Source organism: Vicia villosa, unplaced genomic scaffold (assembly GCF_029867415.1).
Source record: "Vicia villosa cultivar HV-30 ecotype Madison, WI unplaced genomic scaffold, Vvil1.0 ctg.002973F_1_1, whole genome shotgun sequence".
Lineage (NCBI taxonomy): Eukaryota > Viridiplantae > Streptophyta > Magnoliopsida > Fabales > Fabaceae > Vicia > Vicia villosa.
In genome coordinates, this window is record NW_026706079.1 from 267,432 (window position 1) to 292,065 (window position 24,634).

Below are 24,634 nucleotides of genomic sequence, written 5' to 3' on the forward strand. Positions count from 1 at the left end.
TAAAGTTATGTCCACTTTTCCTTTTGTAAAATCTTTATCTAGAAGAAAAGAACTTAGTCGTTAATACCAAGCTCTGGGAGCTTGTTTCAAAACATATAAAGATTTTTAAAGATTAAAAACTTTTTCTGTATATATTGAATGTTCAAAACTAGGAGGTTGATGGACATAAACTTCTTCCTCTATGTAACAATTTAAAAATGCACTCTTAACATCCATTTGATATAAGGTAATATCATATTGAGCAGCAAAGGCAATTAATAATCTAATAGATTCTAACCTGGCGACTGAGGCAAAGGTTTCATTATACTTAATACCTTCTTGCTGACTATATCCTTGTGAAATCAGTCGTGCTTTGTTTCTGACGACTTCTCCTTGTTCATTCAATTTGTTTTTGAATACTCATTTTGTTCCAATGATCTTGAATCTGTCAGGTCTTGGAACAAGATCCCATACATCATTTCTTGTAAACTGATTCAATTCTTCTTGTATAGCAATAATCCAGTCAGTGTCTTGAAGAGCTTCATCTATAGAATTTGGTTCCACCATAGAAACTAATCCAACTAGTGATTCTTCGTTGTATCTTAGAAATGATCTAGTTCTGATGGGGTCATCTTTCTTTCCAAGTATGACATCTTCTGGATGAGCTGAGTTGAGTCTAGAAGATCTTTTATGTGAGTGTTCCTCAGATTTTCTTAGGTTCTCCATAGATGTTGTAGTTTGAGGATCTTCTGAATTATCTTTTGCTTCTGAATCTTCAGTGTTTGTAAGTTGAATATCCATATCTACAAAATTTTCAACTTGCTTTGGCTTTTGATGGCCAAGCTTATCATCAAATCTAACATTGATTGATTCTTCAATAATCAAAGTTTTTGAATTGTATACTCTATAAACTTTTGAACGTTCAGAGTATCCAAGCAGAAAGCATTTTTGTGCCTTAGAATCAAACTTGTTCAGATGTTCTTTAGTATTCAAAATATAACAAGTACATCCAAAAGGATGGAAATATGAAATGTTGGGTTTTCTCTTTTTCCATAATTCATAAGGAGTCTTTTCAAAAATAGGTCTTATAGAGATTCTATTTTGAATATAACACGTTGTGTTTACTGCTTCTCTCAGAAATGTTTAGCCATATTGGTTTCGTTAATCATGGTTCTAGCCATTTCTTGCAATTGCCTATTCTTTCGTTCAACCACTCCCTTTTGTTGAGGAGTTTTAGGATAAGAGAAATCACGAGAAATGCCATTTTCATTAAAAAACTTTTCAAAGAGATTGTTCTCAAATTCTCCATCATGATCACTTCTAACCTTTATGATTCTAAACTCTTTTTAATTTTGAACTTGGTTACAGAAGGCAACAAACACAAAATGTGGCTCATCTTTGTGTTTTAGAAACTTAACCCATGTCCATATGCTATAGTCATCAACAATTACCAATCCATACTTCTTGCCTCTAATTGGTGCAATTTTCACTAGACCAAATAAATCAATATGCAGAAGTTCTAATGGTCTAGAGGAAGAGACAACATTCTTTAATTTAAAAGAAGGTTTTGAGAACTTTCCCTTCTGACATGCTTCACACAGCACTTCTGAGTTGTACTTCAGATTAGGAAGACCTGTAATCAAATTGAGTTGGTTAAGCTTAGATATTCTCCTCATTTAAGGGTGCAAACACAAAATTTCAAAAACCAATTGAATGGCCATATTTAGGCCAAAAAACATATTTGAAAAAAAAAACAATATATGGATTATTAATAAACCTAGACAATGAAAAATTGATATATATATATATATATATATATATATATATATATATATATATATATATATATATATATAATAAGACAATAATATTTAAATTGCAATTTGGAAAGGAGGGTGATATCTAATACAAAAAATAGGAATGCGGAATGAAGAATATAAATAACAAAAACTGTTAAGAAAAAAACAAAAACATAAATTTCTTCGCTTGCGGAAGCATACCAATAAAAGAAGAAAAGAAGCAAAAAATTTAAAACTAAAACTAAAAATTATAATTCAACTTCTAATTTTACATTAACAAAATTACAAACCATCTCATATAATTGCAATGTTTAAGGAGAAAATTTCAAGTAATTTTTAAGGAGAAAATGTCAAACCCTTTCACATTTGAAACTTTTGAACGGAAAAACTGCAAACCCTCTTTTAACTGCAATTTTTGGACGGAAAAAATGAAAACCTTATATCAAATGTAATTTTTGGACGGAAAAATTGCAAAGTCTCTCTCAACTGCAATTTTTTACCGTAAAAACTGCACCCTCTCATTAAATTATTTTTGAACGGAAAAATTGCAAACCCTCTCATCAAACTATTTTTGAACGGAAAAAGAGAAAACCCTCATCAAATTTCACGTGCTCCACCACTCAAATATTTTTACACGAGTGAAGAAAATAGAGTATTTGAGGAGAAAAATTAACTGGGTCGGTCGGGTCATACCAAGCCCATCAAAATTTCTATACATGAATTTTGAAAACCCCGTAACTTTCATCTTCTCCAACTTTCAAAAAGAAAACAAAAACATAGAGACCATGAAGAGAATGGTTAGGCAAGCCATGTAAAAGTTTGTTGGTGTTGTTGTCTAAAAGTTGATGGAAACTCTCTTACTCAAAGTAAATGAGAGAGCTCAAAGATTTCTTACTTTTGTTCAACAACCACTTGCTCTAGAAGAAAGCAACGAAAAAATATAGCTGAACAAGCTCTTTCTCTTGAAGCCATCGTTGTTCAAGTGGTAGAGCAAGAATCAAATATGCTTTAGTTCTTGAATCTCATCTTTAGAGAATCTATTCGTTTTACTGATTACCAACTTGAGTCTTTTTTGGAAGAAAGAAGATGAATTTCAAACCCGTGGAATCTCCCCATTTCTTTCTTGGGTTTTCTAATGGTGAGTGTCACAAAAAAGGTTCTGCAACTGTTCATCCAGAGGATAAAGAGAAGAGGGAAATCATCACCTCCAATGTCCAACGCTCCATGACCGCATTTGTGCTTGCTGTCGGTGTGGTTGATCGGTTTTTCAAGCATTTGGATGGAATTAGGTCGGCAACTGCTTCAGATGGAGGAGAAGCTCCCACTACAAAAATTCAAGTGGCTAACAATATTATGAATTTAATTGTAATTAGCATGGAAAATTGGATTAGAACTCATCTAAAACAATAAAAAAGAGAAAAATTATGTATCTGATATTTAAATTGGAATATGGAAACGAGTATTGATTGAGTAAATAAATTAGTTAAGAGGTGATTTGTTTTTAAGGGTGCAAGCACAAAATTTCAAAACAATTGAATGGCCATAATTAGGCCAAAAACATATTTTAAAAAATTGATATATAATAAGACAATAATATTTAAATTGCAATTTGGAAAGGAGGGCGATATCTAATACAAAATATAGGAATGCGGAATGAAAAATATGAATAACAAAAACTGTTGGGAAAATAACAAAAACATAATTTTTTCGCTTGCGGAAGCATACCAATAAAAGAAGAAAAGAAGCAAAAAATTTAAAACTAAAACTCAAAATTATAATTCAACTTCTAATTTTACATTAACAAAATTACAAACCATCTCATATAATTGCAATGTTTAAGGAGAAAATTTCAAATAATTTTTAAGGAGAAAATGTCAAACCCTCTCACAATTGCAACTTTTGAACGGAAAAAATGCAAACACTCTTTTAACTGCAATTTTTGAACAAAAAAATGAAAACCCTATATCAAATGTATTTTTTGGACGGAAAAATTGCAAAGTCTATCTGCAATTTTTGACCGAAAAAACTGCAAACCCTCTCATCAAATTATTTTTTAACGGAAAAATTGCAAACCCTCATATCAAATTACGGAAAAAGGGAAAACCCTCGTAAAATTTGACGTGCTCCACCACTCAAATATTTTTACACGAGTGAAGAAAATAGAGTATTTGAGGAGAAAAATTAATTGGGTCGGTCGGGTCATACCAAGCCCATCCAAATTTCTATACAAGAATTTTGAAATCCTTGTAACTTTCATCTTCTCCAACTTTCAAAAAGAAAACAAAAACATAGAGAACATGAAGAGAATGGTTAGGCAAGCCATGGAAAATTTTGTTGGTGTTGTTGTCTAAAGGTTGATGGAAACTCTCTTACTCAAAGTAATTGAGAGAGCTCAAAGATTTTTTACATTTGTTCAACAACCACTTGCTCTAGAAGAAAGCAACAGAAAAATATAGCTAGAACAAGCTCTTGTTCTTGAATCCATCGTTGTTCATGTGGTTGAGTAAGAATCGAAGATGCTTTAGTTCTTGAGTCTCATCTTTAGAGAATCTATGCGTTTTACTGATTACCAACTTGCGTCTTTTTTGGAAGAAAAAAAGGTGAATTTCATATCCATGGAATCTCCTCATTTCTTTCTTGGGTTTTCTCATGGTGAGTGTCACGTAAAAGTTTATGCAACTGTTCATCCAGAGGATAAAGAGAAGAGGGAAATCATCACCTCCAATGTTCAACGCTCCATGACCGCATTTGTGCTTGCTGCCGCATGACCGCATTTGTGCTTGCTGGGTGTCGTTGATTGTTTTTTCAAGCATTTGGATGGAATCAGGTCGGCAACCGCTTCAGATGAAGGAGAAGGTCACACTACAAAAATTCAAGTGGCTAATGAATTTAATTGTAATTAGGATGAAAAATTGGATTATAACTCATCTAAAACAATAAAAAAGGGATAAATTAAAAAAGGGATAAATTACGTATCTGATTGGAATATGGAAACGAGTATTGATTGAGTAAATGGTCATAAGAACCATTAATTTAATTTAAATTAGTTATGAGGTGATTTTTTTTTAAGGGTGCAAACACAAAATTTCAAAACAATTGAATGGCCATAATAAGCCAAAAAAATATTTTAAAAAAAAACAAAATATGGATTATTAATAAACCTAGACAATAAAAAATTGATATTTAATAAGACAATAATATTTAAATTGCAATTTGGAAAGGAGGGTGATATCTAATACAAAAAATAGGAATGCGGAATGAAGAATATGAATAACAAAAACTGTTGGGAAAATAACAATAACATAAATTTTTTCGCTTGCGGAAGCATACCAATAAAAGAAGAAAAGAAACAAAAAATTTAAAACTAAAACTCAAAATTATAATACATCATCTAATTTTACATTAACGAAATTACAAACCATCTCATATAATTGCAATGTTTGAGCAGAAAATTTCAAGTAATTTTTAGGGAGAAAATGTCAAACCCTCTCACAATTGCAACTTTTGAACGGAAAAAATGGAAACCCTCTTTTAACTGCGATTTTTTGACAAAAAAAATGAAAACCCTATATCAAATGTATTTTTTGGACGGAAAAATTGCAAAGTCTCTCTCAACTGCAATTTTTGACCGAAAAAACTGCAAACTCTCTCATCAAATTATGTTTGAACGGAAAAATTGCAAACCCTCATATCAAATTATTTTAAACGGAAAAGGGGAAAACCCTCGTCAAATTTCACGTGCTCCACCACTCAAATATTTTTACACGAGTGAAAAAAATAGAGTATTTGAGGAGAAAAATTAATTGGGTCGGTCGGGTTATACCAAGCTCATCCAAATTTCTATACAAGAATTTTGAAATCCCTGGAACTTTTATCTTCTCCAACTTTCAAAAAGAAAACAAAAACATAGAGAAACAACCACTTGCTCTAGAAGAAAGCAACAGAAAAATATAGCTAGAACACGCTCTTGCTCTTGAAACCATCGTTGTTCATGTGGTTGATCAAGAATCGAAGATGCTTTAGTTCGTGAGTCTCATCTTTAGAGAATCTATTCGTTTTACTGATTACCAACTTGAGTCTTTTTTGGATGAAAGAAGGTGAAATTCATACCCATGGAATCTCCTCATTTCTTTCTTGGGTTTTCTCATGGTGAGTGTCGCATTAAAGGTTCTGCAACTGTTCATCCAGAGGATAAGGAAATCATCACCTCCAATGTCCAACGCTACATGACCACATTTGTGCTTGCAGTCGCATGACCGCATTTGTGCTTGCTGCCGGTGTCGTTGATTGTTTTTTCAAGCATTTAGATGGAATCAGGTCGGCAACCGCTTCAGATGAAAGAGAAGGTCCCACTACAAAAAGTCAAGTGGCTAACAAGTATTATGTATTTAATTGTAATTAGGATGGAAAATTGGATTAGAACTCATCTAAAACAATAAAAAAAGGAATAAATTATGTATCTCATATTTAAATTGGAATATGGAAACGAGTATTGATTGAGTAAATGGTCATAAGAACCATTGAGTTAATTTAAATTAGTTAGGAGGTGATTTGTTTTTAAGGGTGCAAACAAAAAAATTCAAAACAACTGAATGGCCATAATTAAGCCAAAAAAACATATTTGAAAAAAACAACAAAATATGGATTATTAATAAACCTAGACAATGAAAAATTGATATATAATAAGACAATAATATTTAAATTGCAATTTGGAAAGGAGGGTGATATCTAATACAAAAAATAGGAATGCGGAATGAAGAATATAAATAACAAAAACTGTTGGGAAAATAACAAAAACATAAATTTCTTCGCTTGCGGAAGCATACCTATAAAAGAAGAAAAGAAGCAAAATATTTAAAACTAAAACTAAAAATTATAACTCAACTTCTAATTTTACATTAACAAAATTACAAATCATCTCATATAATTGCAATGTTTAGGGAGAAAATTTCAAGTAATTTTTAAGGAGAAAATGTCAAACCCTCTCACAATTGCAACTTTTGAATGGAAAAACTGCAAACCCTCTTTTAACTGCAATTTTTGGACGAAAAAAATGAAAACCTTATATCAAATGTAATTTTTGGACGTAAAAATTGCAAAGTCTCTCTCAACTGCAATTTTTTACCGTAAAAACTGCACCCTCTCATCAAATTATTTTTGAACGGAAAAATTGCAAACCCTCTCATCAAACTATTTTTGAGCGGAAAAAGAGAAAACCCTCATCAAATTTCACGTGCTCCACCACTCAAATATTTTTACACGAGTGAAGAAAATAGAGTATTTGAGGAGAAAAATTAACTAGGTTGGTCGGGTCATACCAAGCCCATCAAAATTTCTATACAAGAATTTTGAAATCCGCGTAACTTTCATCTTCTCCAACTTTCAAAAAGAAAACAAAAACATAGAGACCATGAAGAGAAAGGTTAGGCAAGCCATGTAAAAGTTTGTTGGTGTTGTTGTCTAAAAGTTGATGGAAACTCTCTTACTCAAAGTAATTGAGAGAGCTCAAAGATTTCTTACTTTTGTTCAACAACCACTTGCTCTAGAAGAAAGCAACTGAAAAATATAGCTAGAACAAGCTCTTGCTCTTGAAGCCATCGTTGTTCATGTGGTTGAGCAAGAATCGAAGATGCTTTAGTTCTTTAGTCTCATCTTTAGAAAATCTATTCGTTTTACTGATTACCAACTTGAGTCTTTTTGGAAGAAAGAAGGTGAATTTCAAACCCATGAATTCTCCCCATTTCTTTCTTTGGTTTTCTCATGGTGAATCTCACAAAAAAAGTTCTCCAACTGTTCATCTAGAGGATAAAGAGAAGAGGGAAATAATCACCTTCAATGTCCAACGCTGCATGACCGCATTTGTAATTGCTGCCGGTGTCGTTGATTATTTTTTCAAGCATTTGGATGGAATCAGGTCGGGAACTGCTTCAGATGAAGTAGAAGGTCCCACTACAAAAATTCAAGAGGCTAACAAGTATTATGAATTTAATTAGGATGGAAAAGTGGATTAAAACTCATCTAAAACAATAAAAAAGGGATAAATTATGTATCTGACCTTTAAATTGGAATCTGGAAACGAGTATTGATCAAGTAAATGGTCATAAGAACCATTGATTTAATTTAAATTAGTTAAGAGGTGATTTGTTTTTAAGGGTGCAAACACAAAATTTCAAAACTATTGAATGGCCATTATTAGGCCAAAAACATATTTCAAAATAAAAACAAAATATGAATAATTAATAAATCTAGACAATAAAAAATTGATATATAATAAGACAATAATATTTAAATTGCAATTTGGAAAGGAGGGTGATATCTAATACAAAAAATAGGAATGCAGAATGAAGAATATGATTAACAAAAACTGTTGGGAAAATAACAAAAACATAAATTTCTTCGCTTGCGGAAGCATACCAATAAAAGAATAAAAGAAGCAAAAAAATTTAAAACTAAAACTCAAAATTAAAATTCAATTTCTAATTTTACATTAACAAAATTACAAACCATCTCATATAATTGCAATGTTTAAGGAGAAAATTTCAAATAATTTTTAGGAGAAAATGTCAAACCCTCTCACAATTGCAACTTTTGAACGGAAAAAATGCAAACCCTCTTTTAAATGTAATTTTTGGAAAAAAAAATTAAAACCCTATATCAAATGTATTTTTTGGACGGGAAAATTGCAAAGTCTCTTTCAACTGCAATTTTTGACCGAAAAACTGCAAACCCTCTCATCAAATTATTTTTGAACGGAAAATTTCAAACCCTCATATCAAATTATTTTTGAATGGAAAAAGGGAAAACCCTCGTCAAATTTCACGTGCTCCACCACTCAAATATTTTTACACGAGTGAAGAAAATAGAGTATTTGAGGAGAAAAATTAATTGAGTCGGTCGGGTCATACCTAGCCCATCCAAATTTCTATACAAGAACTTTGAAATCCCTCTAACTTTCATCTTCTCCAACCTTCAAAAAGAAAACAAAAACATAGAGAACATGAAGAGAATGGTTACATTGCAATTAAATGTCATGTTTGTGAGCGGTGATCAAGACTTCTCTAACGCCCTCCACCATCTTCAAGTATATAGGTATCATGTATTACTTGTTCACCCCACCCACGGGGTTCATCAATCCATAGTGTATTCGGCAGATAATGTGTGGTGATTTAAAGACATTTTGGTCAAACGAGATCCATAGGAACCGAAATATTTTGTGGAGGGAATAGATACGTATCTTTTCAAAGATAGTAAACCATTCAGCCGCTGTTGCAACCCATCCATTCAGCCGCTGTTGCAACCCATCCATCGCGGTATTGTGGCAAATGGTCAAAAATAAGATTCCATGCAAGGTTGAAATCTATCGCATATCAAAATCCATCCAGTCGGCTCTTGCTAAGGAAAGTATTTTTGGATCTCTGGAGTTTTTGTGTCATGGGGATACAGTGAAGTTGAGACATACCACCTCTCGGAAGAAGGTGACAACAAGGGCACTTGATTTGTTTATAACCATTTAAATAGTTTTCAATCAAAACCAATTATAAATTCTAAGACTTTGTCAAATTGTTAATAGATGAACAGTGTGACAGCTGATGATTATTGTAAACATGCTGCACTTGGGAGGGAGAACAAGACCAAAGCCTTCGGTTTCTAGTAGATAATGATTTAGAAATAGCTTTTGGATGAATTTCTATTGCCTTTTAATGTTGTTAACTGATGGTATAATCAACATTTAAATTTGCTTTCTACTTATATAACTTGTTTAATGTTCTTTATTTTCACTTTTTATCTTGGTGTTCTGAATATGTTTTTAAATCACAAGACTAATCAATTTGTTTGATCTGATTTATAATCAAAACATTGTTATTACCACTTTTATCTATTTATGGTTCCATTATTTGCAATCTAATATCTTCTATGCATCATGGTAATGATATTGTGAATTGCGATCTCAAATTTTCTATGCATCATGGAAATGATATTGTGTATTGCAATCTAAATTTTTCTATGTATCATCCTAATAATATTGTGAATTGCAATATAAAATTTTCTATGCATCATGGTAATGATATTGTCAATTGCAATCTAAATTTTTATATGCATCATGGTAATAATATTGTGGATTGCAATCTCATATTTTCTATGCATCGTGGAAATGAGGGGTGACAATTGGATCCATTAAGCTAAAATCCATCCAATCCATCCACTAAAAAATCCATCCAATCCATCCACCATATACAAAATAAGTTAATGGATGGATTAAATCCATCCATTTATATTCATGGATAGATTCAATCCATCCAACACATTTTGAAAATCCAACGGATTATTTTTATTTTAAACTTAATTTTTTTTTTTAAAAAAAAATAATTAAAATAGTTTTTTTTCTAAAATAATAAAATTTGAAAATACAAAAAATCGAGTTTCTTTATAAAATTGAAATATCGAGTTTTTCGAAAAAACGGAAAAAATCAATTTATTTTGAAAAAACAAAATTCGAGTTTTTTCGAAAAACGAAAATTCTAGTTTTTTCATAAAACGAAAAGTTGAGTTTTTTTGGAAAAACGAAAAATTTTAGTTTTTTAGGAAAAACAAAAAATCGAGTTTTTTCAGGAAAAATAGAGGAAGCTTTCAGTAACCCTTTCAACCAAACATCATCGCCGCCGCCACCGCTTGAACTTGTAAAATAAGCACAAGTTTCTCTTATATGATGTAAGTTAAACATTTATCCTGTTAATTTATTTCTTTCAGACTAAACTCAAAACCGGTTTGCCGTCGGCGCCACCATGAGGAGGCAATTAATTTGCTTGTGGGATTATGAAAACATCAACCCTCCCGGTAAATATAAGGTAAGTGATTTAGAAGACATTTTTAAATCAAATCTTCGTCGGATAGGTTTTAATGGGGAATCGAAGTTTCAAATTTATGGGAACATGGATAAAGTTTGCGGTAAAACAAGACTGAAGGCTTTTAACCTCAGAAATTTTTTTGAAGTTGTCGAGGTTGGTGAAACATCCAAGGAAGCCGCTGATTTTAAACTCATCACAGGGATGATGGAGTTTGCCATGACAAACCCGCCCCCTGCGGATGTCATGTTAGTGAGCGGTGATCAAGACTGACTTCTGTAACGCCCTCCACCATCTTCGGGTATATAGGTATCATGTATTACTTGTTCACCCCACCCACGGGGTTCATCAATCCATAGTGCATTCGGCAGATAATGTGTGGTGATTTAAAGAGTTTTTGGTCAAACGAGATCCATACGAACCGAAATTTTTTGTGGAGGGAATAGATACTATATTTTTAAAGATAGTAAACCATTCCGCCGCTGTTGCAACCCATCCATTCAGCCGCTGTTGCAACCCATCCATCGCGGTATTGTGGCAAATGGTCAAAAATAAGATTCCATGCAAGGTTGAAATCTATCGCATATCAAAATCCATCCATTCGGCTCTTGCTAAGGAAAGTATTTTTGGATCTCTGGAGTTTTTGTGTCATGGGGATACTGTGAAGTTGAGACACACCACCTCTCGGAAGAAGGTGACAACAAGGGCACTTGATTTGTTTGATTATTCAGGTAGTTTGTCACTAATTTAATTAATTTTTTAATCTTTTTTATATTGATTTCTTTTAATTTGACTTTTAATTTGACTTTTAATTTGAATTTAGGGAAGGGTAAAGATGCTAATAAAGCAGCTTTGGTCAACTTAATGATGTGGGGTATTAAACACCCCCCACCATCAACTGTTTTAATAATTTCACAAGACCGACACATGGCTTATGTTATGGATAGATTGAGTACAACAATGAAATTCAATGTAGTATTTGCTTGTGAAGACCCTCTCGATGCTTCCACTGAAGATTTAGCCCATGCACCTTCCAATGTATGGATTTTAAAAGATTTACTATTGGGGAACTCTCCAATAAAAAAGAAGCTAAAGCGAAAAAGGTATCTATGCACTTTGTTGTTTGCTTCTTTTTTTTATTCTCTTTATGCATAATTTATGATGATTATGAATAGGGTGTTCATGGTTGGTTATAACCATTTAAATAGTTTTCAATCAAAACCTGTGAGATATTGGATCGAACTCTAGTATGGTCGAAGGGTAGTTTCTTGGTTCGACAGGATTAAGCATGAAGTCGAAGGTTGTTCACATGCTTGTGTCGAAGATGCTAGGGTTGTTATCATGTTAAATTAGGTTTAGTGTTTAAACCCTAATTTGTTAAGTTAGCTTGTTTATTAAGTTGGCTTGTGTAATGGGCCTTGCTGAAAAAGCCCATTAGTTAGTATGTTAGGTTTTATCATAAATAACATACTAGTCTCTCATCATTGTAAGTAGCAAATCCTAATTTAGGGTGATAGAGATTATTTGTTATTCTTGTAAACTTGTAATCTTGTTTTAAGAGAAAGTAAAAGAATAGCAGTTATAACCAATTATTGTGTTCCTCTTCTTCCTTGTCCTTTATTCTTCCTTGGTTTATACTTTGTTCTTGACATCGTTTTTCACAACAAATTGGTGCGGTGAGCATGGAGAAGATGCCGTCAACAAAGTATGAGATTGAAAAGTTCACCGGAGTGAATGATTTCGGTCTGTGGCGCTTGAAGATGAAAGCCCTACTGGTTCAGCAGGGTTGTTTGGAAGCGTTGAAGGGAGAGGCAGCCATGAATGCTGCATTAACGGCAGCGGAGAAGACAACTATGATCGAGAAGGCACACAGCGCAATTTTGTTGAGCCTTGGTGATAAGGTTCTTAGACAGGTATCAAAGGAGACGACGGCGTCATGGTTATGGGAGAAAACCTGAAGCAGGCTTTGTATTCATTCAAGATGGTTGAAGACAAATTGTTGGCTGAGCAGTTGGATATGTTCAACAAGCTGATTCTTGATCTTGAAAGTATTGATGTGAAGATCGATGATTAAGATCAAGCGCTGTTACTATTATGTTCTTTGCCTCGATCACATGCTCACTTCAAAGAAACTCTCCTGTATGGAAGGGAGTCCCTGACGTTTGAAGAAGTTCAATCAGCCTTGTATTCTAAGGACTTGAATGAACGAAAGGAGCATAAACCTTCAACTGTTGGTGAAGGTTTGGCCTTTAAAGGAAAATTCTTGCGAAAGAATGGTAAGTTCGACAAGAAGGGCAAAAGCCAGTCGAAGTCTTACAGTGGCGAAGCATCTGGCATTCGATGCTATCATTGTAAGAAGGAAGGTCACACAAGAAAGGTGTGCCCTGAACGCCTGAAAGATCATCGAGGTAAGGATAATGGCAATGCAGCCATTGTTCAAGATGATTTCGAATCATCTGATGTTCTTGTGGTTTCAAGCAGTGACTCGAGAAGAGAGTGGATTATGGATTCAGGTTGCACTTGGCACATGACTCCAAACAAAGACTTGTTCGAGGAATTATGTGATCAAGATGGTGGATCAGTATTGTTGGGAAACAACAAGGCTTGCAAGATTGCAGGTATTGGATCTGTAAGGGTCAAGCTCCATGATGAGTCAATAAGGTTGTTGACTGAAGTTAGGTATGTTCCTGATTTGAAGAGAAATCTACTTTCTCTTGGGGAATTCGACAAGAAAGGATATGTTTTCCAAGGAGAGAAAAATATCCTAAGAGTCATGAAGGGGTCGAAGGAAGTCTTGAGAGGCGTGATGAAACAATGCTTGTATACCCTTGAGGCTGAAGTTGTAAGTGGTTCGACAAATGTTGCATCCACGAAACCTTTGTCGAAGACAGAAATCTGGCACATGAGATTGGGCCATGTCAGTGAAAGGGGTCTGGTCGAATTAGGGAAACAAAATCTGCTTAGTGGAGACAAAGTCGAAAAGCTGAAGTTTTGTGAACCCTGTGTACTTGGAAAATCTTGCAGAGTGGAGTTCAACAAAGGCAAACAAAGAACACATGGATCCCTTAATTACATCCATGCTGATCTTTGGGGGCCTGCAAGGTGTCCATCACATTCAGGAGCAAGGTATTTTCTATCCATAGTAGATGATTATTCCAGAAAATTATGGGTATTCATCCAGAAGACTAAGGATGAAACTTTTGAGAATTTCAAAAGTTGGAAGACTCTGGTAGAAAATCAGACTGGCAGGAAGGTTAAGAGGTTGAGAACCGACAATGGCCTTGAATTTTGCAATGAGGCATTCGATAGTTTTTGTGCGGCCTCTGGTATTGCAAGACATAGAACTACTGCAGGTACTCCATAACAAAATGGTTTGGCTGAAAGGTTTAATCGAACTATTTTGGAGAGAGTCAGATGCATGTTGACTAGTGCGGGGTTAAAGAAGGTGTTCTGGGCTGAGGCTGTTTCGACAGCAACATATCTGATAAACAGATGTCCTTCGACAGCGTTAGATATGAAGACACCTGAAGAAGTTTGGTCGGGACATCCACCAGATCTCGACAAACTAAGAGTATTTGGCTGTGTAGCCTATGCTCACATTAGCAAGACAAGGTCGAACCTAGAGCTCTGAAATGCATGTTCATGGGATACCCTGAAGGAGTCAAAGCTTATAGGCTATGGTGCCTAGAGCTAGGTCACAGGAGGTGTATCACCAGTCGAGATGTTGTTTTCAATGAAGCTGAAATGGCTTTTAAGAAAACTGATGATGTTGGTCAAAGTACAGAAACATCAGACGAAGAGCTGGAACAGGTAGAGATTCCTGTTGAGGTGGAGCATGTTGATGCTGAATTGCATATCCCTGATAAAGTCGAAGAAGAAGCAGAAGATGCTGAGGAAGTTGAGGAAACTGACGATGACTACCTATTGTCGAGAGATAGGTCGAGAAGAGTCATCAAACCACCTCAGAGACTTGGGTATGCAGATCTTATAGCTTATGCATTAATCTCTGCCGGTGAGGTTCTTGATGATGAACCTAGAGATTATAAGGAAGTTATGAGGAGTTAAAATAAGACTGAATGGCTGAAGGCCATGGATGATGAGGTGAAATCTCTTCATGATAATCACACTTGGGAACTGATCAAGAAACCTGCTGGGGCAAGGTTAGTCAGCTGTAAATGGATTTTCAAAGTTAAGGAAGGAATTGAAGGAGTGACGTCGAAAAGATATAAGGCAAGGTTAGTCGCAAGGGGTTTCACTCAAAAAGAAGGTGTCAACTTCAATGATGTGTTTTCTCTTGTTGTGAAGCATAGGTCCATTCGAATGTTGCTTGCCGTGGTGGCACAGTTCGATCTTGAACTGGAACACATGGATGTGAAAACTGCGTTCTTGTATGGTGATCTAGATGAAACGATCCTGATGAGGCAACCTGAAGGGTATGTCGAAAAGGGGAAGGAAGATTATGTGTGCAAGTTAAAAAGATCCTTGTATGGGCTGAAACAATCTCCTCGACAGTGGAATAGGAGATTCGACAAGTTCATGGCACGCATAAGTTTCATTAGAAGTCAGTTCGACCACTGTGTTTACTTCAGATTTTGACCTGATAATTCATTTGTTATTTTGTTGCTTTATGTGGATGATATTCTCATAGCAAGCAACAATGTTGAAGATGTGATGAAGGTGAAGGCTGAACTCAATAAGGAGTTCGATATGAAGGATCTGGGAGCTGCTTCCAGAATTCTTGGAATTGACATTCGAAGAGATAGAAAGAAGTCGAAGTTATGTCTATCTGAAGAGGCATATCTACGAAAGATTCTCGAAAAGTTTGGTATGTCGAATTCGAAGCCAGTTGTGACTCCTACAAACCCTCAATTCAAGCTGAGTATTGATCAGTGTCCCAGTACTGATGTTGAAAGAGCCTATATGAATAGTATCCCGTATGCTAATATAGTCGGTTCTTTGATGTATGCTATGGTCTATACTAGACCCGACATAGCATACGCAGTAAGTCTTGTAAGCAGGTACATGGCGAATCCTGGAAAGGCTCACTGGCAAGCATTGAAGTGGATTTTAGGGTACATAAATGGGTCTCTGAATAGAGTCCTAATTTATGGTGGAGCCTTAGGTGAATATAGTAAAGCAGTAATCGAAGGATATGTCGACTCTGATTATGCAGGTTGTATGGATTCCAGAAAATCTATTTCTGGATATGATTTCACTATGTTTGGCACAGCAATTAGTTGGAAAGCAACACTTCAGAAGGTTGTTGCTCTATCAACCACTGAAGCGGAGTATATTGCCTTAACTGAAGCTATGAAAGAAGCATTGTGGCTTGAAGATTTTGCAAAGGAGCTGAAACTTCAAGGTCTAAGTATCACTGTTAAATGTGATAGTCAGAGTGCAATACACCTGTCGAAGAATTCAGCCTATCATGAGCGAACTAAACACATTGATGTGAGGCTGCATTTCATCAGAGGAGTAATCGAGCGTGGAGAAGTCCAAATGCTGAAGGTTTAGACTGAAGACAATGCTGCTGATATGATCACCAAGACATTGCCGAGTTGCAAGTTTTTCCACTGTATGCGGTTGATAAAGCTGCATGAAGAAAGCTAGTTTGTTCCCTTGATGTTGTAGAGTTAGATCCAAGGTGGAGATTTGTGAGATATTGGATCGAATTCTAGTATGGTCAAAGGGTAGTTTCTTGGTTCGACAGGATTAAGCATGAAGTCGAAGGTTGTTCACATGCTTGTGTCGAAGATGCTAGGGTTGTTAGCATGTTAAATTAGGTTTAGTGTTTAAACCCTAATTTGTTAAGTTAGCTTGTTTATTAAGTTGGCTTGTGTAATGGGCCTTGCTGAAAAAGCCCATTAGTTAGTATGTTAGGTTTTATTATAAATAGCATACTAGTCTCTCATCATTGCTAAGTAGCAAATCCTAATTTAGGGTGAGAGAGGTTATTTGTTATTCTTGTAAACTTGTAATCTTGTTTTAAGAGAAAGTAAAAGAATAGCAGTTATAACCAATTATTGTGTTCCTGTTCTTCCTTGTCCTTTATTCTTCCTTAGTTTATACTTTGTTCTTGACATCGTTTTTCACAACAAAACCAGTTATAAATTCTAAGACTTTGTCAAATTGTTAATAGATGAAAAGTGTGACAGCTGATGATTATTGTAAACATGCTGCACTTGGGAGGGAGATCAAGACCAAAGCCTTCGGTTTCTAGTAGATAATGATTTAGAAATAGCTTTTGGATGAATTTCTATTGCCTTTTAATGTTGTTAACTGATGGTATAATCAACATTTACATTTGCTTTCTACTTATATAACTTGTTTAATGTTCTTTATTTTCAGTTTTTATCTTGGTGTTCTGAATATGTTTTTAAATCACAAGACTAATCAATTTGTTTGATCTGATTTATAATCAAAACATTGTTATTACCACTTTTATCTATTTATGGTTCCATTATTTGCAATCTAATATCTTCTATGCATCATGGTAATGATATTGTGAATTGCGATCTCAAATTTTCTATGCATCGTGGAAATGATATTGTGTATTGCAATCTAAATTTTTCTATGTATCATCCTAATAATATTGTGAATTGCAATATAAAATTTTCTATGCATCATGGTAATGATATTGTCAATTGCAATCTAAATTTTTATATGCATCATGGTAATAATATTGTGGATTGCAATCTCAAATTTTCTATGCATCGTAGAAATTAGGGGTGGCAATTGGATCCATTAAGCTAAAATTCATCCTATCCATCCAATCCATCCACCATATACAAAATAAGTTAATGGATGGATTAAATCCATCCATTTATATTCATAGATAGATTCAATCCAGCCAACACATTTTGATGATCCAACGGATTATTTATATTTTATACTTAAAATTTTTTTTTTAAAAAAAAATAATTGAAATAGTTTTTTTTTCTAAAATAATAAAATTTGAAAATACAAAAAATCGAGTTTCTTTATAAAATTGAAATATCGAGTTTTTCTAAAAAACGGAAAAAATCAAGTTATTTTGAAAAAACAAAAAAATTCGAGTTTTTTCGAAAAACGAAAAATTGAGTTTTTTTGGAAAAACGGAAATTTTTAGTTTTTTAGGAAAAACTAAAAATCGAGTTTTTTCAGGAAAAATAGAGGAAGCTTTCAATAACCCTTGCAACCAAACATCATCGCCGCCGCCACCGCTTGAACTTGTAAAATAAGCACAAGTTTCTCTTATATGATGTAAGTTAAACATTTATCCTGTTAATTTATTTCTTTTAGACTAAACTCAAAACCGGTTTGCCGCCGGCGCCACCATGAGGAGGCAGTTAATTTGCTTGTGGGATTATGAAAACATCAACCCTCCCGGTAAATATAAGGTAATTGCTTTAGAAGACATTTTTAAATCAAATCTTCGTCGGATAGGTTTTAATGGGGAATCGAAGTTTCAAATTTATGGGAACATGGATAAAGTTTGCGGTAAAACAAGACTGAAGGCTTTTAACCTCAGCAATTTTTTTGAAGTTGTCGAGGTTGGTGAAACATCCAAGGAAGCCGCTGATTTTAAACTCATCAAAGGGATGATGGAGTTTGGCATGAATAACCTGCCCCCTGCGGATGTCATGTTAGTGAGTGGAGATCATGATTTCTGTAACGCCCTCCACCATCTTCGGGCATATGGGTATCATGTATTACTTGTTTACCCCACCCACGGGGTTCATAGATCCATAGTGCATTCGGCATATAATGTGTGGATATTTAAAGACTTTTTGGTCAAACGAGATCCATACGAACCGAAATTTTTTGTGGACGGAATAGATACGTATCTTTTCAAAGATAGTAAACCAATCAGCCGCTGTTGCAACCCATCCATTCAGCCGCTATTGCAACCCATCCATCGCGGTATTGTGGCAAATGGTCAAAAATAAGATTCCATGCAAGGTTGAAATCTATGACATATCAAAATCCATCCAGTCAGCTCTTGCGAAGGAAAGTATTTTTGGATCTCTGGAGTTTTTGTGTCATGAGGATACAGTGAAGTTGAGACACACCACCTCTCGGAAGAAAGTGACAACAAGGGCACTTGATTTGTTTGATTATTCAGGTAGTTTGTCACTAATTTAATTAATTTTTTAATTTTTTTATATTGATTTGTTTTAATTTGACATTTAATTTGAATTTAGAGGAGGGTAAAGATGCTGATAAAGCAGCTTTGGTCAATTTAATGATGTGGGGTATTAAACACCCCCACCATCAACTATTTTAATAATTTCACAAGACCGATACATGGCTTATGTTATGGATAGATTGAGTACAACAATGAAATTCAATGAAGTATTTGCTTGTGAAGACCCTCTGGATGCTTCCACTGAAGATTTAGCCCATGCAGCTTCCAATGTATGGATTTTAAAAGATTTACTATTGGGGAACTCTCCAATAAAAAAGAAGCTAAAGCGAAACAGGTATCTATGCAATTTGTTGTTTGCTTCTTTTTTTATTCTCTTTATGCATAATTTATTATGATTATGAATAGGGTGTTCATGGTTGGTTATAACCATTTAAATAGTTTTCAATCAAAATTGATTCAATTCTTCTTGTATAGATCATAAAATTGAAATATCGAGTTTTTCTAAAAAACGGAAAAAATCAAGTTATTTTGAAAAAACAAAAAATTCGAGTTTTTTCTGAAAACGAAAAATTGAGTTTTTTTGGAAAAACAGAAATTTTTAGTTTTTTAGGAAAAACAAAAAATCGAGTTTTTTCAGGAAAAATAGAGGAAGCTTTCAATAACCCTTGCAACCAAATATCATCGCCGCCGCCATCGCTTGAACTTGTAAAATAAGCACAAGTTTCTCTTATATGATGTAAGTTAAACATTTTTCCTGTTAATTTATTTCTTTTAGACTAAACTCAAAACCGGTTTGCCGCCGGCGCCACCATGAGGAGGCAGTTAATTTGCTTGTGGGATTATGAAAACATCAACCCTCCCGGTAAATATAAGGTAATTGATTTAGAAGACATTTTTAAATCAAATCTTCGTCGGATAGGTTTTAATGGGGAATCGAAGTTTCAAATTTATGGGAACATGGATAAAGTTTGCGGTAAAACAAGACTGAAGGCTTTTAACCTCAGCAATTTTTTTGAAGTTGTCGAGGTTGGTGAAACATCCAAGGAAGCCACTGATTTTAAACTCATCAAAGGGATGATGGAGTTTGGCATGAATAACCCGCCCCCTGCGGATGTCATGTTAGTGAGCGGTGATCATGATTTCTGTAACGCCCTCCACCATCTTCGGGCATATGGGTATCATGTATTACTTGTTCACCCCACCCACGGGGTTCATAGATCCATAGTGCATTCGGAAGATAATGTGTGGATATTTAAAGACTTTTTGGTCAAACGAGATCCATACGAACCGAAATTTTTTGTGGAGGGAATAGATACGTATCTTTTCAAAGATAGTAAACCATTCAGCCGCTGTTGCAACCCATTCATTCAGCCGCTATTGCAACCCATCCATCGCGGTATTGTGGCAAATGGTCAAAAATAAGATTCCATGCAAGGTTGAAATCTATGGCATATCAAAATCCATCCAGTCAGCTCTTGCGAAGGAAAGTATTTTTGGATCTCTGGAGTTTTTGTGTCATGAGGATACAGTGAAGTTGAGACACACCACCTCTCGGAAGAAAGTGACAACAAGGGCACTTGATTTGTTTGATTATTCAGGTAGTTTGTCACTAATTTAATTAATTTTTTAATTTTTTTATATTGATTTTTTTTAATTTGACTTTTAATTTGAATTTAGAGGAGGGTAAAGATGCTGATAAAGCAGCTTTGGTCAATTTAATGATGTGGGGTATTAAACACCCCCACCATCAACTATTTTAATAATTTCACAAGACCGATACATGGCTTATGTTATGGATAGATTGAGTACAACAATGAAATTCAATGTAGTATTTGCTTGTGAAGACCCTCTGGATGCTTCCACTGAAGATTTAGCCCATGCAGCTTCCAATGTATGGATTTTAAAAGATTTACTATTGGGGAACTCTCCAATAAAAAAGAAGCTAAAGCGAAACAGGTATCTATGCACTTTGTTGTTTGCTTCTTTTTTTATTCTCTTTATGCATAATTTATTATGATTATGAATAGGGTGTTCATGGTTGGTTATAACCATTTAAATAGTTTTCAATCAAAACTGATTCAATTCTTCTTGTATAGATCATAAAATTGAAATATCGAGTTTTTCTAAAAAACGGAAAAAATCAAGTTATTTTGAAAAAACAAAAAATTCGAGTTTTTTCGAAAAACGAAAAATTGAAAACGAAAAATTGAGTTTTTTTGGAAAAACAGAAATTTTTAGTTTTTTAGGAAAAACAAAAAATCGAGTTTTTTCAGGAAAAATAGAGGAAGCTTTCAATAACCCTTGCAACCAAACATCATCGCCGCCGCCACCGCTTGAACTTGTAAAATAAGCACAAGTTTCTCTTATATGATGTAAGTTAAACATTTTTCCTGTTAATTTATTTCTTTTAGACTAAACTCAAAACCGGTTTGCCGCCGGCGCCACCATGAGGAGGCAGTTAATTTGCTTGTGGGATTATGAAAATATCAACCCTCCCGGTAAATATAAGGTAATTGATTTAGAAGACATTTTTAAATCAAATCTTCGTCGGATAGGTTTTAATGGGGAATCGAAGTTTCAAATTTATGGGAACATGGATAAAGTTTGCGGTAAAACAAGACTGAAGGCTTTTAACCTCAGCAATTTTTTTGAAGTTGTCGAGGTTGGTGAAACATCCAAGGAAGCCACTGATTTTAAACTCATCAAAGGGATGATGGAGTTTGGCATGAATAACCCGCCCCCTGCGGATGTCATGTTAGTGAGCGGTGATCATGATTTCTGTAACGCCCTCCACCATCTTCGGGCATATGGGTATCATGTATTACTTGTTCACCCCACCCACGGGGTTCATAGATCCATAGTGCATTCGGCAGATAATGTGTGGATATTTAAAGACTTTTTGGTCAAACGAGATCCATACGAACCGAAATTTTTTGTGGAGGGAATAGATACGTATCTTTTCAAAGATAGTAAACCATTCAGCCGCTGTTGCAACCCATCCATTCAGCCGCTATTGCAACCCATCCATCGCGGTATTGTGGCAAATGGTCAAAAATAAGATTCCATGCAAGGTTGAAATCTATGACATATCAAAATCCATCCAGTCAGCTCTTGCGAAGGAAAGTATTTTTGGATCTCTGGAGTTTTTGTGTCATGAGGATACAGTGAAGTTGAGACACACCACCTCTCGGAAGAAAGTGACAACAAGGGCACTTGATTTGTTTGATTATTCAGGTAGTTTGTCACTAATTTAATTAATTTTTTAATTTTTTTATATTGATTTTTTTTAATTTGACTTTTAATTTGAATTTAGAGGAGGGTAAAGATGCTGATAAAGCAGCTTTGGTCAATTTAATGATGTGGGGTATTAAACACCCCCACCATCAACTATTTTAATAATTTCACAAGACCGATACATGGCTTATGATATGGATAGATTGAGTACAACAATGAAATTCAATGTAGTATTTGCTTGTGAAGACCCTCTGGATGCTTCCACTGAAGATTTAGCCCATGCAGCTTCCAATGTATGGATTTTAAAAGATTTACTATTGGGGAACTCTCCAATAAAAAAGAAGCTAAAGCGAAACAGGTATCTATGCACTTTGTTGTTTGCTTCTTTTTTTATTCTCTTTATGCATAATTTATTATGATTATGAATAGGGTGTTCATGGTTGGTTATAACCATTTAAATAGTTTTCAATCAAAACTGATTCAATTCTTCGTGTATAGATCATAAAATTGAAATATCGAGTTTTTTTAAAAAACGGAAAAAATCAAGTTATTTTGAAAAAACAAAAAATTCGAGTTTTTTCGAAAAACGAAAATTCGAGTTTTTTCTGAAAACGAAAAATTGAGTTTTTTTGGAAAAACAGAAATTTTTAGTTTTTTTAGGAAAAACAAAAAATCGAGTTTTTTCAGGAAAAATAGAGGAAGCTTTCAATAACCCTTGCAACCAAACATCATCGCCGCCGCCACCGCTTGAACTTGTAAAATAAGCACAAGTTTCTCTTTTATGATGTAAGTTAAACATTTATCCTGTTAATTTATTTCTTTTAGACTAAACTCAAAACCGGTTTGCCGCCGGCGCCACCATGAGGAGGCAGTTAATTTGCTTGTGGGATTATGAAAACATCAACCCTCCCGGTAAATATAAGGTAATTGATTTAGAAGACATTTTTAAATCAAATCTTCGTCGGATAGGTTTTAATGGGGAATCGAAGTTTCAAATTTATGGGAACATGGATAAAGTTTGCGGTAAAACAAGACTGAAGGCTTTTAACCTCAGCAATTTTTTTGAAGTTGTCGAGGTTGGTGAAACATCCAAGGAAGCCACTGATTTTAAACTCATCACAGGGATGATGGAGTTTGCCATGAATAACCCGCCCCCTGCGGATGTCATGTTAGTTAGCGGTGATCATGATTTCTGTAACGCCCTCCACCATCTTCGGGCATATGGGTATCATGTATTACTTGTTCACCCCACCCACGGGGTTCATAGATCCATAGTGCATTCGGCAGATAATGTGTGGATATTTAAAGACTTTTTGGTCAAACGAGATCCATACGAACCGAAATTTTTTGTGGAGGGAATAGATACGTATCTTTTCAAAGATAGTAAACCATTCAGCCGCTGTTGCAACCCATTCATTCAGCCGCTATTGCAACCCATCCATCGCGGTATTGTGGCAAATGGTCAAAAATAAGATTCCATGCAAGGTTGAAATCTATGGCATATCATAATCCATCCAGTCAGCTCTTGCGAAGGAAAGTATTTTTGGATCTCTGGAGTTTTTGTGTCATGAGGATACAGTGAAGTTGAGACACACCACCTCTCGGAAGAAAGTGACAACAAGGGCACTTGATTTGTTTGATTATTCAGGTAGTTTGTCACTAATTTAATTAATTTTTTAATTTTTTTATATTGATTTTTTTTAATTTGACTTTTAATTTGAATTTAGAGGAGGGTAAAGATGCTGATAAAGCAGCTTTGGTCAATTTAATGATGTGGGGTATTAAACACCCCCACCATCAACTATTTTAATAATTTCACAAGACCGATACATGGCTTATGATATGGATAGATTGAGTACAACAATGAAATTCAATGTAGTATTTGCTTGTGAAGACCCTCTGGATGCTTCCACTGAAGATTTAGCCCATGCAGCTTCCAATGTATGGATTTTAAAAGATTTACTATTGGAGAACTCTCCAATAAAAAAAGAAGCTAAAGCGAAACAGGTATCTATGCACTTTGTTGTTTGCTTCTTTTTTTATTCTCTTTATGCATAATTTATTATGATTATGAATAGGGTGTTCATGGTTGGTTATAACCATTTAAATAGTTTTCAATCAAAACTGATTCAATTCTTCGTGTATAGATCATAAAATTGAAATATCGAGTTTTTTTAAAAAACGGAAAAAATCAAGTTATTTTGAAAAAACAAAAAATTCGAGTTTTTTCGAAAAACGAAAATTCGAGTTTTTTCTGAAAACGAAAAATTGAGTTTTTTTGGAAAAACGAAATTTTTAGTTTTTTTAGGAAAAACAAAAAATCGAGTTTTTTCAGGAAAAATAGAGGAAGCTTTCAATAACCCTTGCAACCAAACATCATCGCCGCCGCCACCGCTTGAACTTGTAAAATAAGCACAAGTTTCTCTTTTATGATGTAAGTTAAACATTTATCCTGTTAATTTATTTCTTTTAGACTAAACTCAAAACCGATTTGCCGCCGGCGCCACCATGAGGAGGCAGTTAATTTGCTTGTGGGATTATGAAAATATCAACCCTCGCGGTAAATATAAGGTAATTGATTTAGAAGACATTTTTAAATCAAATCTTCGTCGGATAGGTTTTAATGGGGAATCGAAGTTTCAAATTTATGG

General features: G+C 34.5%; 1 protein-coding gene across 1 annotated transcript; it reads left to right on the plus strand.

Annotated features, from left to right (window-relative positions):
* Positions 1-11,162: 11,162 nt before the first annotated feature.
* LOC131640156 (uncharacterized) lies at positions 11,163-17,941 on the plus strand. The gene is made up of 3 exons (XM_058910563.1): positions 11,163-11,352; positions 11,445-11,659; positions 17,903-17,941. The coding sequence occupies exons 1-3, from the start codon at positions 11,163-11,165 to the stop codon at positions 17,939-17,941; spliced, it is 444 nt and encodes a 147-aa protein (XP_058766546.1).
* Positions 17,942-24,634: the final 6,693 nt, after the last annotated feature.

Excerpts from the sequence above, each read along its gene's own strand:
- LOC131640156 (XM_058910563.1), top strand. The coding sequence starts at position 11,163 with ATGGTCAAAAATAAGATTCCATGCAAGGTTGAAATCTATCGCATATCA. Across the intron at positions 11,353-11,444 it reads TGATTTGTTTGATTATTCAG|GGAAGGGTAAAGATGCTAAT; the intron begins GTAGTTTGTCAC and ends ATTTGAATTTAG. Across the intron at positions 11,660-17,902 it reads TAGCCCATGCACCTTCCAAT|ACTAAACTCAAAACCGGTTT; the intron begins GTATGGATTTTA and ends TATTTCTTTTAG.